Below are 18,864 nucleotides of genomic sequence, written 5' to 3' on the forward strand. Positions count from 1 at the left end.
ACATAAGAGCCCCTGAACTGAGATATGATACTTAACCAAGAACGTGCCATTTGTATCTCTTCTTTATCATCACATAGTGATGTGGGGGGTCATGCCTGCACCTTGAGAATATGTGTTGAAAGCACCAGCAGAGCCCATTCATCTATCATTACATCCACAGGCAGGAAAATGCAGAGGCCCCCTTCCCTGTCCTCACAATGAGCTCCTATATGGAGACCTGAGAGGTCTATCCTGTCGTCATATGCCCTCCTTTCCCACAGATGTCCACAAATTCTGGTACCAATGGGGAATGTGGGGTGCACGCACATGCCGCCTTGCAAACCCATGTTGAGCAGACTATTACCACCCCTTAAACCAAAGTACAGCTTCTAATTATATTTCCTGTGACTGATAAATTAGCATTTGTTAAGCAGAGCTCCTTCATTGGATGCTGAGCATGCAGTTCAACAAAAATGACAGGGAAACTAAAATAGACCAATTTCTTATCCTCACAGGTCCTGAAGGACACAGCACGCCTGGAAGGGCCACATGGGGAGGCCGAGGCAGGATGCACCAGAGAAGGGCAGGACCCAGGCACATGCCTTTATTAGGGTTCATGGGAGAAGTGATTTGGGGTTCTCAAGGTAAGCCCAGATTGGTCAATTGAAACGAAAAACAGCAGGGTTTTGGTAAGCTCTGCAGGGATCTATCCAGGGGGCATACAAACTGAAGTCCCTCAGAGGCGGGGGACACTTGCTCACAAGGGCTGCTGGAGAAGTAATAACGGGAACTTACATTCACTTCTGAGTCTGTGACCTGTTGTCTGCACAATAGTGTATGCACTAGTGGGAGGGGCCAGTGTCACTTCAAGGCAACTTGGCGACACAACATGGATTCTGAGGCAGCAATATGGTAGTTTAGCTAAACTCTCTACAGCACTATTGTAACCATCATAATTCTCTAATAGTTACAATCAGGAGAAGAGAGTATAATATATAAATTATGGGGAAAATAGCCTCACATTATTTGCAGATTAAGAACACAAAGAAAAGGGATTCCTACTGCTCTCATTCCACAGCATCACCAAATAGCAATTGTTGATTACCACTGTGACTAAGGTGAGAGAGGTTAACATAGGTGGCAGGATAACAAGTCATTCATTACACATCAGTGTTAGTACATTAAAAATCATTCACGTTTTTATTAAAAATAAAAATTCCCACATAGTCTAAATAAAGCATAGTAAACATCCTGTAAGATCCATGGACAAAATACAGATACAAGCATTTAAGAAACATTCTGGTTGTTCTGATATAGTAATCTTAGAGCTCTGTTTTCCATGGGTTTGAAGAATGAGGCTCATTGTTTAGGAAACATGAATGTACAATAATTATGCACTTAGGGATGAGTTTCTGTACTTTTCTCAGGTACCTCTGAGGACTTCTTTATTTCAATCCCACCAAATAATACTCAACAACGCAAAATACAAACAAAAATACATCATGGTTTTAATGAACTGCCACCTATTTTCCTTAAAGAACAACAGGTAAAACTAGTTAAAATTCAGAATGTTCCTGTCTTACATTAATGCAGAGAACGATGTCCCGAACACCTACTTCACGGTGACTTACATCAACGTTTAAGTCAATCAAACAGCACCTCCATTTAAATTTCTTCATACATTGTGTAGTACAGTGCCCTCAGCCTTCCAGGGAGGAGATCTGAGTGAATCCCTTCCAACATACAAGGGCTCTCAGATTTTCGAGGCAGCCACAATCAAGCCATTATTCACCACACACGAGGTGTCAAAATACAGTGTCAAGTGACTTTAGAGAGGATTTACATTAATATTTCCTTTTGAAAAACAAAATCGTTGAGTAATGTCAATATATAAAAATACATTGAAAGTAATAATACCCGTCCAACATCCCTCCCCTTCTTAAGTTGAAACATACTAAGAAGAAAGTTTTCTAAGTTTTTAAACTTTTGCTTATTAACTGTAAGTATTCTGATTTAAGGCAAGCTGTAAAGAGTGTTCCTGACGTACTACTCTCTAATGTCAATTCTCTGATATTCCACATTTGATTTTTGATGAACACTTCCCTTCATTTTTTCACATCTTTAAAGTCACTTTATAGCAAAAATTCTGTGGGGTTTTCTGAAGTGTATATTTTTGACACAGGTCTTTCGTCGCATATTAGAAATGGAGAATTTCCCTCCAGTATGTATTCTCTGATATTGAGGGAGGCTCTCGATCCTGCAATAGTGTTTTCCAAATTCTTCACTTACGATATTTCTGTCCATTATGAATTCGCACATGTCGAGTAAGCTGTAAACGGTGAATAAAGGCTTTTCCACATTCTGTACATTTGTAACGCTTCTCTCCAGTATGAATTCTCTTATGAAGACTAAGATGTGAACATCGGTTAAAGGCTTTGCCACATTGCTCACATTTGTAAGGTCTCTCTCCAGTATGAATTCTCACATGTGTAGTAAGCTGTGAACGGTAAATAAAAGCTTTCCCACATTCTCCACATTTGTAAGGCTTCTCTCCTGTATGAATTCTCTGATGTTGAGTAAGACTTGAACTCCGAAAGAAGGCTTTACCACATTCTCTACATTGGTAAGGCTTCTCTCCAGTATGGATTATCTTATGTGTAGTAAGATGTGAACGCCCATTAAAGGCTTTACCACACTGTTCACATTTGTAAGGCTTCTCTCCTGTATGGATTCTCCCATGTACAGTAAGATGTGCACGCTGAGTAAAGGCTTTGCCACATTGTTCACATTTGTAAGGTTTCTCTGTAGTATGAATTCTCTCATGTCTAGTAAGATGTGAACGCCGAATAAAGGCTTTGCCACATTCTCTACACTTGTAAGTCTTCTCTTCAGCTTGGATTTTCTTACATCTGTTTAGACTGGGTAATCGAATAAAGACTCTCCCACAGTGATTACATTTGTAAGGTTCCTCCCAAGTATTAATACTCTCATGTTCAGTAAGATTTAAAGATCGGTTCAAAGATATGTCACTTTCACTATATTTCTTTGTCTTCTCTACAATATGATGATTCTGATATATAAGATTTGAGCTTTGATCAAAGACATTCCCATATGTACAATGGTTCTCTGGATACTGAGTTGTCTGATACTTATTAGGATTTGACCCTTCTCTAAAGTTTTTGCAAGAGTCATTGAATTGATAACTCCTCTCTCCATTACACGTACTCTGGTAATCATTGAAGACAGAAAGGAATTTAGTAAGGGCTCTAATTTCATTAAACACATAAAGTTGTCCCAATAACACAGTGATACCTATGGAAACATAACGCTTATATACATACCCTCCCATTAGTTTCTATAATGAAAATTAGAGAATTTGGAACAAGGAAGGATTTTTTTCTCAGTGAAACAGATTATTCTGCAAAAGTAACTGCCTTAAAGTGACGGTTTTCCCAAGACGTCTTATATCTTTGATCTTTTTGGCAAATTTTACTATGAGTAATGGTCCCAGTTTGGTTATGTCCTTCATAATATCCCTTGGCCCTTCACAACCCCTCTCACATTCCCACTTGTTCAATAAGGGTAGATACTCAAGGCCACACCTTCCAGATCTTACCAGAAGCATTCTGTGGAATGAATCTTCCATATCCGGTGTTGGCAACAAGCCCTGGGTGTCTTCTGAAGGCATAACTGCAAGGCACCAAATAAATTATTACTCTTCCTGCAGTCAGATAAATTCTACTGCATGAATGTAATACTTATCATAGGACTTAGGAAGATGGTGTATGAGCTAGCACAAAAATTTTGCTCCTCCATGGAGAGTATTAATCATTTCAGAAGGGAGTTCACAGTTAACAGCATGCCCAAGAGTCACATTTAAAGGGAAAGGAAAGTTGCTTATCTTTGCTGATAATAGTCTCTAACACTCCCTGGCACACCAAGGCAATATTGCAAGAAAACACCAATTCCCAGTTTCTTCTCAGGAGGGACTTAGCTGAGTATACTGTGTGTCCAATGGTGTCCTTTCATTGCAGCTGCCTGAGGGACTCATTTATCTTCTGCATCACATCAAGTGCTAAGAGAATGGCAGTGCAATGTGAATGCATTGTGGTGGCCACTAAGAAAAATGGTGAGTAATTGTTCAAACACCACAAAGACTGCAGAACTGAAGACAAACATCAAGAATAGGAAGATACCACTGCCTCTAAAAAGAAATAGAAAACATTTTGAACTGGAAAATAACATACAAAAAACACAGAGAACACACTTCCCCAGAATTAGTTTGACAGCCCTCAGAATTTCAAGCACAGCTTCCTGTTATCTGTGTTCTCCTGTACAAAGCAAGTCTACAAAGCCTGCGATGGTGGCTACTCTTCTCACAAATCTCAACAAAAGATCACAAGGCACATAAACAGAAAAACATGGTCCAATCAGAGGAACAAACTAAATCCCCACATACTGGCCCTAAATTAACAGAGCTATTAACAGCTTGGCCAAGAATTCAAAATACACTCTTAAAACTTTAAAATGTTTCAAGTTACCCCCATGATAACCACAATAAAATAGCTATACCAGACACACCAAAACAAGTGAGAAAAAGATCAGAAGCATGTCACTATCAAAAAAAAAAAAAATCATAGAAACAAAATAGAACACAGTAGAGAGGGGAAAAGTGGGACAAAGGAGCTACAAAAAGTGCAGAAAACAATTCTAAAATGGTTATAGTAGTCCCCCCTTGTAATATATTAGTTTAAATGAAAGCAGATGAAATTCCCCCAATTAAAAGACATAAGTTGGCTGAATGGCTTCAAAATCCAAAATCCAACACCTTCTGTCTACAAGAGACTTATTTTAGATGTGAAGACATAAAAGGACAGAGTTAAGTTAGCGATCTCATCCTAAAAAAAGTGCTACATACCTCATTGCTGAATCACTAGGGTCACTTTCAAAGTACTCCCCTGGGGAAGCTATGCACCGATGCCAATGCCTAGTCTACCCTTCAAAGCAATTTCGGAACTGTTTTTCTGGAATGGCCATCAGAGCTGTCGTCGTGTTACCCTTGATGTCCTAAATGTCATCAAAACGTCTCCCTTTCAATATTTCCTTTATCTTCAGGTAAAGAAAGAAGTCATTGGGAGCCAGATCAGGAGAGTAGGGAGGGTGTTCCAATACAGTTATTTGTTTACTGGCTAAAAGCTCCCTCAGAAAACAGGGCTGTCAGCTGGTGCATTGTTGTGATACAGAACTATGAATTGTTGGTGAAAAGTTCAGGTCATCTAACTTTTTTATGCATTTCAAATAGTAAACTTGGTTAACTGTTTGTCCAGTTGGTACAAATTAGTCATGAATAATCCCTCTGACATCAAAAAGGGTTAGCAACAAGTTCACAAACTTAATTGTCAGACCTCGTAACTAAAAGAATGGAAAAAGGAATTCCATACAGACAGTTACTGAAAAAAACATAGGTGGCCTACTAGTATCAGAGAAATACTGTCAAAAAGCGTCACAACATAAAGAATATTATGTAATAATAAAAGGGTGAATTCACCGAGAAGCTGTAACAATTATATTTATATAAAAATTGTGCAGCAAAAACAGTATGGTGGTTCATGAAAACATTATAAACACAACTACCATATGACACAGCAATTCTAATTCTGGACATTTATCCAAGAAATACCAAAAAAATAATTTGAAAAGATATATGCACCCCTACATCCACTGCAACATTATTTAAAATAGACAAGAAGTGGTAGCAATCTATGTATCCATCAATAGAGCAGTGGATAAACATGTGATAGATATACACAATGAAATGATATTCAGTCAAATCAAAGACGGAAATCCTTCCAGTGGCATCATGGAAGGACCTAGAGGTTACTATGCTGAGTGAGATAAGCCAGACACAGAAAGACTAATAGCGTACAATTTTACTGATATGTGGAATCCAAAAACTAAAAGCGAACAAACAAAACAAATCAGAAAAAGATTCACAGATACAATTTACTGATAGTTACCAGAAGAGAGGGCCATAAGGAAAGGTGAAAAGGGGGTTGAGAGGTATGAACATCTAGTTATGAAATGAGTAAAACATGAGATGTTATGCAGCAGAGGGAATATAGTAAATGTTATATCGTGATACCTTTGTCAGGTGGCATATGAGTACTAGCCTCAGCATAGTGATCACTTCGTAAGATATGTAAATGAAGAATCACCATGTTATAAACTGAAACTAATATAATATTGCATATCAACTATACTTTAATAATAGAAATAAACAAATTAAATGGTTGACCACATTTTGAATCACAATGAAAATTTTAATATCTTTCTACTGTTTCAATATTTGTAACAATCATATATTATCTTTATAATACAAAAAACACCAAAATAACAAAAAATTTTTTTAAAAAGGCCATATTTGATAGTGCTGTACAATTAGGAATGAATTAAAAGATTTCATTAGAGTTGATGTAATATTGTCAGAAAATTTATATGTAAAACCTTCCCCATAAACATGTGACTCAATTGTGTTTATTCCAGGAATGAACCCATATCTGGAACTGTAATGAAAATGTTATTAAATACAAAGTAAACTTAATTTCATATACTTCAGATTTTTTCAAGGCAAATTCTTAACCAAGTTTTTCAATCGTAATATTAAGTTCTGAACTCCCATGTTTGAAACCAAATACTACGCAGCAAAAATGAACTAGTCATCCTCATCAAGAGTACAAGATGAGAAGCCACAGACTGGGAAAGAATATTTGCAAAGACATACCTGTAAAGGTCTACTATGCAAAACACATAATGAAGACTTCAAACTGATCGATGAGAAAACTACAAACCTGATTAAAAAATGGGCCAAAGCCCTAAACAGACACCACACTAGACAAGGTATACAGAAGGCAAAATAATATATAAAAAGATGCTCCACATCATATGTCACCAGGGAAATACACATGAAAACAACGAGAATGAAACACACAGCAAATTAAACACCACTACACACCTGTTAGGAGGGGCCAGAACCCAGAACACGGACAACACCAAGTGCTGGTGAGGACGGGGAGCAGCAGGAACTCTCACTCACTGCCGGTGGGAATGCAAAATGCTGCAGTGTCTCGGGTACAGTTTGCTAGTTCTTTGAAAAATACACATACACTAACCATATGGGTCAGCAATTGTGCTCCTTAGTAGTTACCAAATAGTTGAAAACGTTTATCCACCCAATAGCCCTCACGTGTGTGTCCACAGCATCTTTATTCATAATTTCCAAAACTAGGAAGCAACCAAGACGTCTGTCAAGAGGTGAATGGAGGAGTGGACTGTGGCACACACAGAAAATGGACTATTATCAGGGCTATAAAGAAAAAAGCTTTCAATCCATGAAAAGACATGGAGGAAACCTAGATATACATTAAGTGAAAAAAAACAACAATCTGAAAAGTTCACATAATGTATGATTCCAGCTATGACATTCTAGAAAAGGCAAAATGATGGATACAGTAAATAGATCACTAATTGTCATGGTTTACGGGAGGGAGAGATGAACAGGCAGAGCACAGAGAATATTCAGGGCCATGAAACTACACTGTACGACACATGTCATCATAAATGTGTCCACACCCACAGAATAGACAACCCCACAGTAAACCCCAAGGTGGACTATGAACTCTGAGTGACAATGACATGTGAGTTTTGCTTCATCTATGTAACAAATGTACCACTTGGGGGGGGTGATAGAGGGGGAAAGCTGTGCATGTGGGAATTCTCTGTAACGTCTACTCAATTTTGCTGTGACCTAAAACTGCTATTAACATAGAAGTCATCCTCAGACTTCAGCTTCTCTGAAATATCTGATCTCAGGTCCATGTATCTTTCCAGTAATTCGTTATGTTCACACAAGAATATACATGTTTGTATCCGCTATTTTAAAAAAAAACCAGTATCACTGCACACCAATTAGGATGACAACTGTAGGATGACAACAGAATTAGGATGATCAAAGAAACACAAAATATCAAGTGTTGGCAAAAATGTGGAGAAACTGGAACCCTTATGCACTCTTGGATGAAATATTCATTGGTGGAAACAATATGAAGGTCTTCCAAAAAACTAAAAATAGAATCCCACTACTATGCAGCCTTCCCACTTCTGAGTACATTTCCAAGAGACTTCAAAGGAGGCTCTGCAAGAGCTGTGTGCACACCCATGCACACTGTAGCATTATTCACAAAACCTGTAATAGGTGGAAGCAACCCAAATGGCCACTGAAATGGTGAAGAAAATGTAGCATATACATACAACAGAATGTTATTCAGCCTTGAAATAGAAACAGATGCTCTCACCTGATACAATGCAGACAAACCTTGAGGACATTTCAGTAAAGCTCATGAATCACAAAGACACAGATACTATAAGAGTCCACTTCTGTGAGTCCCCTAATGCAGTCCTCCTCACAGAACAAAAGGAAGGCGTGGGGTGAAGGGAAATGAGGAAGTGGTTGTTTAATGGGTATTGAGTCTATTTTCCAAGATGGAAATTTCCAGAGGTCAGTTGTACAACAATGTGAATATACTTAACACGATTGGACTATAGTTACAGGTGGGAGACTTTTTAGTCAAATTTTTGACGAAAATTGAAAATGAAAAATAATGTCTAAAAGAGATACAGTTATAAAACATGTCAAAAATTATCTGGAATTCAAAAAAGTGATTCTCTCACAAAGAGAACATAAAATCACCAGTAAATAGATGTGAAATGAAGCCTATTACCACAACTACTTAACTACGCAGGATAAGAAAAGACTGACCATTAACTAAGGAAATAAATAAATAAGTCATGCACAAAGCCAGGATAAAATGATGATGAGACAGGTTAGTTAGTATGATTGCTAGGTAGCCGGAGGGGCGCGGGGGCGGGGGGGGGTCCCTGGTAGAATAAACAAAAAGCTGCCATATCCTGAAACTCCAGGTTCTGGCATGTCTCCTTCACTCCAGGAAAAAGATATGAGAATATGCCTTGAGGTTAATAATTATCTCAAATCCCTTCTGGCCGCACAAAGGAGCAGATCTGATAGATACGAATGGGTTAGTTCATTAATCCCTTCAGAATGGCAAACAGGACAAACCTGATAGATGAATTCCATTAAAAGGCTTCAGTCCCCTTAGTAGGAGCTTTTGCCTCAGTAACTGGGCTTCCCAGTTTCAGGTACCATCTCCTGCTCGGGAGCTGCAACGTCTTCTCCTGCCTCTAATAAACTATCTTCCTTTACATCTCTTGCCTATCCCTGGTCCATGTGTTCATTCTTCGGCTTCATGAGATAGGATCCTAGCCCACACCCAGAAACTGCCGGCAGATCCAACATTATTATATCAATGATACACACAAACATGCACCTAATTTTAATAACAACAGACATATGCCGGATTCCTTGTGAATCAAACCTCACATTGTCTTAAGTGTGAGCTGAAAACTGTCACTAACATTCATAATATATGAGTAACAACCAAAAAAGGAAGTAACAAAATTTGAGGAAACTACCATAAAATAGAAAACTCACTGTTATGGAATTGCAAAATAACAATAAGAGAAAATGTATCTCCAGAATTCTTAACACTACACACATGTACTATTGAGAACCCTTCTGTATAACTCCGTTTCCACCGTGAGTGTGGTCACACAAACAGCAAGCATTCTGAATCATTGGAGTATGTATTGTAGGGCAAGAAAACTTCACAGACAATGCATTAGAAGCATTCATAATCAGCTCTAAAGAAAAATTTTAATAAATAAGCATGGAAATGACATTGGAGGAATTATTACGTTATTAATATATTGCTACTATTCTTACAGTAAATATATAGGCTGTAATGCATCATATAGAGAACAAAAACCCCTTCGTTTCTAAATAAACAACAAAAAAGTTGTCAAATATCAAAGATAAGTGATCCATAAAAATCAATATGAGATTAAAGTACACCATTACTGAGAGACATGCTGAGGAAGGCAGATAACAAACCTCCTTATTACTTTTTGCCTGAAGTAAACTGAAATTGAGGAAGCACACATTATCTGAAATGGGAACCTAATAATTCTAAACCTCACTTCTTACCAAAGGAGTTCATTCTAGTACATGTATCAGCACTTCTCCATCTAATCAGAAAGTGAAAACATGCAAGATACAGGCCCAGGAAGCTTTGCACTGAAGAAGACAGACTTATAACATGACAGTCATTAAGAAATCAGGGAATAATGGAGACCTTCCTATTATGATGGACAATGTTCTAAACTCCCCTAAGGCATTAATTCATTTAAGAATCCTGTGAGATAAACAGATACGTTAAACTATTCTAACATGGAGGAACAGGGGATATAGACTAGAAATTTCTAATGTTAGTTCATACAATACAAAAGGACATTTGAAGTGAAAACAAGTTTACGGTTTCTCACTTTAGGGAGGTGACTGGTACTGACATGAAATTACTGGGTCTGAACTTTACAGGGTCATGTTTGAAGCCTCCTTAGGATTAGAAATTATAAAGCAGAAAATATGCGACATCTGTCGCCAGCGCCCCTGGGATTTCTGCTCCAAATTCTAGGACCTCCACCACTTCCTTCACAAACTCCTTACATGAGCCAAGAACAGAACTTTAAAAATGGCTTCAGGGAGAATTCCTCAGCAGAGAGCACAGATTTTCCCCGGCCCCCCAGGCAATGGAACAATAGCCATACCAGGGGGGGCCCCCACAGTCCAGGGGGAGGACATCAGCCCGCACTGCGATGGGACCCAGATCACTGAGCAGGAGGACAGTCCCTAGAGGATGTAGGAGCACAGGACGTGTTGGACAGAACTGTCCCTCTGTGACAGCAACAGACAGAAACCTGGGCTTCTCACATCCTTTCCACTGAAGCGAAACTTCCCAAACCACATCTTAAGATCTGGCTCCTCCGGGACCTTTGGCCCTCTCACCTGTGTCATCTGCCTCCTTCATTCCCACCTACCTGGATGGATGGACACTGTCTTTTCTTGCTTCACATCCCAGGCCTCCTTCATTCTCTCCAAAAAGGAGACTAAGTCTGGCTTAGAGACAGCAAGATCTGTTTATTAGAAAAAGGAACATGATTTTTGATGGAAATTCTCCAATTTCCAATCCAGTATGTGCTCAGCTGAGAAGAAAGGACATTGCAGAAAATTAGAATATTCTAGAAAAGGATGCCCCGAAAACACTCTTTTCTGACAGCATCTTTACCAGACAACATGGAACGTTTTCAGATCCTGAGTGCCACTTCAAGGGCATCGTGAAGACTTCTTTTCTACACGTGCAAACCCCCAGTTTGTTCCTCAGAGCCCGGATCTGAAACTCCACCACACAGAGCAGAAGCTCCCAGGAGATGCTGTACTGACACTGATGAAGGAAACACAACCCTGCGGTGGGGTAGGAGTTCTGGCAGGAAGTCACCCTCACCCAGGGAGCACAGGTTCCTGTAGTTCTCCAGCATGACGTCCATGTATAGTTTCCGCTCAGCTGGGTGCAGACATTCCCACTCCTCCTGAGAGAAATCTATGGCCACATCCCTGAATGTCAACCGTCCCTGAAACAAAAGACACATTTACCACGTGGTCACACGCAAGGTCATAAAATGACTCAATATGAAAACAGTTAAGAGAACTGGTTTTTTACCTAGAAGAGTGTCTGGAATTAAATAGTAAGGTCACTGACAGTAATAATATTTAGTATATTTTCTGAGAAAGGAGGATAACATACTCGTATGATCCACAAACAAATGTACAGACTTTCCTTTGCTGGAAGATAAATTTTTAGGCATCAACACAGGCATATGGATTTTTGTGTATTATATATGTATCATAAAGGATACATTGTGTACATTTCTTGGCTGGAAATGACAAGGCAAGTTAGAAATGCAAAGTACTTCTCAAATTTTCACGTGGACAACAAGGAACTGGATTATTGGAAAAATGCAGATTCTGACGGAGGAGTCCTGGGGTGGGGCCTGAGTTTCTACATTTAACAAAATCACTTTTGACTAGTGACACCAATGTCTCTGTTCCATATGTCACACTGTTCAATAGCACAGTGTGCTATTGAGGAAGGAAACAGAAAAATTAATACATGACTTGACAGTTTTATGGAATTTACACTTCTCTTAGAAGCATAACAACACAATTCTTTTTGAAAACTTACTATATCATAGAGAACATTCTAACTGTATTTTATATATTGATTCATAAAGAACATAAGTAATCTAAGAAAAAATCTTAATCTTCCTCCTGTATGGGAATATTTTGTGAAGCATTTGGTAGAATGGTAGAGCTTGGGTTTTACTCCAAACTGTCTCTAGAATTTACCAAAAAGGTCCAGAGCAATATGTATAGACAATCCCCATGAACACTCATAGCAGTTTCTGTAACTGAGAAGAAGAAAAACAACTTAAACAAGTAAGAAGAAACAATAGCTCAAATAGTGTTAAGACACACAGACATATGGGAACTGTATGCACATTAAAACTGACAAGAGAAAGAAATTTTCACGGCACTGAAATCTCAATTATTTTCAATTCTGTAAATCTCATAAATGCTTTTGTGGATGATACTCTGTATTTTATAAACACAATAGGGAGAAGAACACACAATAACATAAGTTATAGGGGCTTTTGTTTTGAAAAAAATTGCATGTCATTTGTGCTGAGCTATACATTACAAATTACCACAGTTCAACACTTTAATATGATTCTTGTAAAGTTTCTTGAAAACACAAAAAATGATGAAGTAGAGAAAGTCTGTGACATGACTGTGGAATACAATGAAAATTTACAGGAACAAGGCCTGACTGATGAAAGCCTCCACTCCAAAGGCAATTATCTCTAGTAAAGAAAGCTGAGGGCCTGCAATTTCCAAAGCAGAGAAACTAAGAAAAGGGAATTTCCAGATGAAATGTGATGGTTTGCACATCTCTGTGTAAATCCCTCCAGACCCTTATTAATGATAAAGATAAAAATGTTAACTTCATAGTGAATACAGGACCTCAACCAGGTGAAAATCAGGTGGAAGGAACAAATGGGTATCAGCTGACCGAGGCACATGGAAGGACACACCATCACTGCTGTGATGTTACCGGCACAAATGAACAAATAAAAAATCATAATGTGAATCTGATCATAAAAACATTAGTTTTTTTACAAATTTCAATGCATTTATATAGCTCCCACATTCTGTAACTCTAATAGAGCGTTTAAACAGTCTTTCTTACCAATCTAGTGAGCAAGTCTCTTCCAATTACTCATTGTTTCCCCCAGAACTTTCCGGCCTATTCTGAGCACTGAGGCCATTCTGGGTCCTTGTGCACATTCTTTCTCCCGTTCTACAGCCCTGACGCTGCAGTCACGGGACATATGAGGAATGACAATTAATTTTGCGACCTTGTTGCAATGCTGTTGCTAAGATTGTTTTTGGTATGAGAGGGATTATTCATTATGAATTTGTACCAACTGGACAAACAGTTAACCAAGTTTACTATTTGGAAGTGCTGAAAAAACTGCATGAAAAAGTTAGACGACCTGAACTTTTCGCCAATAATTCATGGCTCTTGCATCACGACAATGCACCAGCTCACACGGCACTGTCTGTGAGGGAGTTTTTAGCCAGTAAACAAATAACTGTATTGGAACACCCTCCCTGATCTGGCCCCCAATGACTTCTTTCTTTACCTAAACATAAAGGAAATAATGAAAGGAAGACATTTTGATGACATTCAGGACATCAAGGGTAATACGACAACAGCTCTGATGGCCATTCCAGAAAAACAGCTCCAAAATAGCTTTGAAGGGTGGACTAAGCACTGGTGTTGGTGCATAGCTTCCCAAGGGGAGTATTTCGAAGGTGACCATACTGATATTCAGCAATGAGGTATGTAGCACTTGTTCTAGGAAGAGTTTGCAAACTTAATTGTCTGACCATTCTTCAGGACACTGAGCATCTGACCCCACCTAACACGGACCTTGGACACAACCACCCTGACATGTGGATTTGTCACAAAGGGGATGTTTTCAGTACCTGAGGGTCAGTAATTCACGGTGAGAATTCCTCATCTCCTTAGGGAACCTTAATGGACAGAAGGCAGAGAAGGCTCTGGGAGAAAGGGCAGAATGTTCTACAGAGCTGACCTTGACTCTCATGAGAGGAAAAGGAAAAAGTAAGTAGTTGAAAAGAACCTCACTAGGCAGAACTTCAGGAGTAGAGAATTAAAGGTGGCAGGGTCTAAACCTACGAATTTTAGGAGGAAAAGCGGACAGAACTGGTGACCCAGGATGGAACACTTACCTGAAAAGCAGTCATTTTGTCCTCCTCCTGCTCTGGGCTGTTTCCTCAGGTGATGTTCCGTGGAGGAATCACGTGGGCATCTTGAGAATGTGCCTTCAAGGGCGTGGGCATAGGCCCTTCATTTGCTTCCTCCCAACTGACATGCAGGACCTTGAAATGCTGATAAGGTCGTCCTCTCTTGTAATTTGTCACAGTACAGTCAGGGACAAGGAGCTCCTAAGTGAAGACGGAACTGTGAGTTTTTCTTTCCTGTCTTCCGGTGCCCTCCCCTCACACAGACATCCAGAAATTCCTACAGCAATGAGAACGTGGGATGCTCTCCTGGCCCCCACAAACCCAACACAGCACCCCATTACCTCCCCTTTCCAAAATCTGCTCTCAACTCTCAGAACTGTGTCCAGGAGACCCCAGCTAATCCCTGGCCTCCCCTCAGAGTCGCATGAACACCTCACTAATACAGTGATGCTCCACCCAGACCACTTGTCCAACTCCCAGGGGGAGGGCGTAGGTCACATCATTCCTTAAAATTCCCATGTGACATAAGAGGAATTAGAAGTTTGCTTCAATGACCATGCAGGTGCTTGGGGATCAGGGCCCAATCTAAGGAATTACAGTTCTGCAGGTCTGCAGGGGGTCAATGAAATGGCATCTCTAAGTTTCCCTGGGGTGCAGACTTGCCACCCAGACCTGTTTCCTGTCACACTGGGCTACAGATTCCAGACTGCACAGATGGAGCTCTGGGGAGTGTGAGGGATTGGGGCAGGAACTTCTAGAAGGGTTGGCTCCCCAGGTGAATTTTCTTCTTCTTTTCCATGAAATCACAGAGAATCAACTAAGAGCTATAAAATGATGAACATGCATTTGGCGCTGAAAACTTGTAAAAGAGGGTTAGCTGTGGAAATACATAGATCACATTACTTCACCATACATAGATGGGCTCTGTGGGAACCGAATTTACATCTGGTCCATCCTTCTACATTTTCAGAGAATGAACAAGAAGGACTTGAGAGGACAGCTACTTGGTAGCTCCCAGTTCACTAATTTAACAAAAACATTTTAAAGGAAGACAAAAGCTGCTGAATATCACACTAACTCACCAAACTAGGTTCAACACAAACATCCTCACCAAATGCACACTGAAGTAGCCTAATATTATTAACAAGTACCAATGGATGTTTCACTATGATAAAGAGTAGAAAGAATGCAGGGTTTCTCATCTAAACTAGACACTATGTTATTAGAAGAGAAATCGATTGGAGATTTTTTTTACTGTTATTACTTCTAGGGTCAAAGTTTAAAAGAAAACTAAGACTATCTCATATTTAGAAAATAAGAGCTGGTAATGAGAAGTCATCAAAGCTTATTTCAGAAGTTAATGACTATTTACAAAAAAGCAAAAATTCAGCAGACTAATATTTATTTCAATTTGCTTTTTACAAAAACAGTGAATCAATTGTAGGAGAGGTAGAAAGGAAAAAGTAAATTCCATGTAAAAGAAAAAAGGACACAATGCTTTTAATATTCCTTGAAAAGCATCATGTAGTGACAGCTTCAGTCATTTCTTGTCCCAGGTCACGTCCCTCATGCCATCCCAGGAAATGAGAAGGGACTCATGACTGACTGACACAGGTCTCTCCCCACTGGCTGCATGAGGCTTACGCATGGAACCCATCCAGTGATGAAATAATTATTAAACGCACAAGCCTTAGAAACTGGAGTCTCGTAATTCTCATTCTCATCTGTGTGACTGAAAATGCAGCACATGTAAAATTAAGTCGATTATAAAGCCCCGTGTCAGATATCACGACTTCATCATCCACATCCCACCCCCTCACCACTCATCCAGGAAGAGGCACCCCTTCTTCCTCTGCTACTATGTATTCCTGTCTGGATCGGCAAGTCTCTCTCGACCTCCTGTCCTCTCCTGTCTCCCTCACCCCTCCCGGTTTCTCCCCTTCCCTCTGTTCCATTCCCTGCACTTGTTTAGCGAAGCTCTGGAAAGCTCTTTCACCTTTAGTTGCTCTTTCTCCCTAATCTTTCTATTTGCTCCCCATCTTTCTCCCGTAACGCTTCCCGTGACACTGTCTGTCCTGTTACACCCCTGTGCGGGGACTCACCGACACCCCCAGCTTAGCTCAGTGAGGCTTCTTGCTGTGCTGTCAGCCTCCAACCCCTTTCTGTTCCTATTCTCGGCTCCCCCAACTCTTCTCCTAACCCCTCTCTCCTCTAAAGTGCCTTGTCCTTTGTTGCCCCCACCTCTGCTAACCAGGGGCCCCCCTCCCTTTAGGTTCCCTTCATCTCCCAGGAGCTCCCCCTTCTGTATTTCTCCATTTTCCTTCTCCTCCGGCTACTTCCCCGAGTTACTCGCTCAGTCTTACCGTCGCTTTACAAGGCCCTCCCAGCTCCTCTGTTCTGCCTCCCCGTCACCGACCCCGCACTGACCGTCCTGCCCTCTCACCTGTGCCCTCCTCTCATTCTGTCTCCTCCTCGTGACCCCCTCACAGCCTCGTTCTGCCGCCTTCCCGGCCGGCCCTTCAGGCACCGCTCACACAAAGCCCCTCCCCGCGTGAGGGGGTGGCCTGGTGACACCCCGCGGTGCTCCTTCCCTCCTGAGTCCCGTCCCCCTGAACCGTGTGCTCTACCTGGGATTCGGGCCTCTCATTACACTGGGGTGAGCGGGCTTGTAGGCGGCGGCGAGGGCCTGCAGAACCCCAGCCCCGGGCGGAGGCGGGGCTCCAGGGGCCGCGTGGCGGGGCTGGGGGAGGGGCGCCAACGGCTGGACTCCATCCCCCGAGTCCACCTCCCAGGACTTCGCACCGCGCGTGGAGGGCTGCCCGGCGGAGGGTTTTAAGCAGGAAAACAACGCGGCAGGCGGGTCTAAGGGCCCGAAGGCGGAGAGACCACAGGGGCACGGCCTCAGTTTACCCGGAAACCCCCGCGGAGCCTCCACCCGGCCGCGAAGCGGTCTGGGATCGGGTCGTCTCCCCAGGACGCCGGACTCACCGCTGTGGGGGGCGCTGGCGCGGGGACTTCACCGTCCGCAGTGACCGCCAGGCGTCACGTGTGCGGGGCCGTGGACTGAGACGCTCAGCTTTAAACCAGAAACACCCAATATCACCGACACCTACCGCCAGCCTTCTGTGATTCGCAGTTGAAAGAAACTCCGCGAGTACGGGGCAGATAGAGACGCCCGCGTGGCCTGGACCAAGCGCTTCCGGCTTTGGGCGGGGCGGGAATAGTGGCCAGACCTGGGCGGGGCCTCCTGGGTGGGGCGGGGCCCACGTGGGCCTTTCCATTGTGATTCGTTTAACCTACTTAATATTTTATAAGGCTGGATCATTTCTCATAAAATTTGTAAGATTTCCTTCGAATATTCTCATGATCCTGGAAGGATTGAATTTTGTACAAGAACTTGGCCACACCCATTATACCCCAAGATTTCTTAGATGCATATTTACTGATATTTAGTAATTCTTGACTCTTGGTTAAATGTAGCTCAACTCATTATATTCAAGGTCTGCAGTATGAATTTCTGATTGTTAGTGAAGATGCATTCTGCATGAAGACCTTCCGAGTTCATTATAGTTTAAAGTTTTTTTCTTACATGTGTAACTATATATTTGGTTATCCATGAAAAACTGATCAAAACTTTCCCATCTTTATTGGAAGTCTTGGATTTAATACCAACAAGGATTCTTTCTAGTTGTGAAAACTATGGAACCATTTTGGTAGATTTCTTAACTTGATTAGACTTGTAATATGTATCTTCAGTTTTAATCTCTATGATTCAACATGACATAACTGAAAGCTTAATACAATCTTTTTATAAAAACATTCCATGCATTTCTTGCCTGAACGTAATTTTTAATAAAATGCAATGTTGGTAATAGATTTTGTGATCTTTCAAAATTAGGTTACGGACATTACGTAGTATTATGGAATATTGCCAACCAGCCGTATTGGCAGGAAAGCAAATTCAACATGGACTCCGATGTTCACTAGCAAATAAATACATGGCTGGTGGAATTTGCATCAAACTCAGAAGAGTTGAGGCAAAGCTAATTATAGGTGAAAGTCAAGAATTCATCTGTTCATGGGAGTGTTGTTGCTTGTAAAATTTACAAAGGAGGAAAATGAACACATTAACAAGAAGAAAGAAAGAATTCCCTCAATCAATGCAAAAATTTGACATATGTCCCTCTGTAATATCACTATAAAACAGATGCAAATTATTAGATTGTTAAAGATGTCAGTGTTGAAAACTTCAAATATTTGAAAAGCACAGGAACAAGTTTGACCTGGTGAATTAAAATCTAATTCTAGTTCCCCATCATGGTTGAAAGTTAAAATTAATAAACTATAAACACTCTCAGGAAAATATATATTTAAATGATATCTTAAAATTTTAAAGGTAATACCAAAGAAAAAACCCAAACAACAACAGAAAAATTAGAGGGGAAAAAAAGGGATGAAAAAGAAAATCTTGAAAAAAAGATAAACTATGTGTGCACTATTCAAAATTGAGTAATTAAGACCAAAGT

The 18,864-nt window shown here is 40.6% G+C and overlaps 1 protein-coding gene across 2 annotated transcripts; it reads right to left on the reverse strand.

Annotated features, from left to right (window-relative positions):
* Window positions 1-1,463: 1,463 nt before the first annotated feature.
* On the reverse strand, window positions 1,464-17,570 carry LOC308489563 (uncharacterized protein). 2 transcript variants are annotated; one of them, XM_081030892.1, is made up of 6 exons: window positions 17,452-17,570; window positions 14,324-14,539; window positions 11,451-11,577; window positions 10,987-11,082; window positions 3,596-3,669; window positions 1,464-3,205 (listed from the first exon to the last, which is right to left on the reverse strand). In XM_081030892.1, exons 2-6 carry the CDS (start codon window positions 14,336-14,338, stop codon window positions 2,261-2,263), a joined length of 1,257 nt encoding a protein of 418 aa, XP_080887018.1. In that variant the 5' UTR covers window positions 14,339-14,539; window positions 17,452-17,570; the 3' UTR covers window positions 1,464-2,260. The 2 variants fall into 2 exon arrangements, with proteins under 2 accessions (XP_080887018.1, XP_080887017.1); XM_081030891.1 differs by having other exon boundaries at window positions 17,327-17,549.
* Between the last annotated feature and the right edge of the window lie 1,294 nt (window positions 17,571-18,864).

Source organism: Rhinolophus hipposideros, assembly GCF_964194185.1.
Source record: "Rhinolophus hipposideros genome assembly, chromosome: 21".
Taxonomy (NCBI): domain Eukaryota; kingdom Metazoa; phylum Chordata; class Mammalia; order Chiroptera; family Rhinolophidae; genus Rhinolophus; species Rhinolophus hipposideros.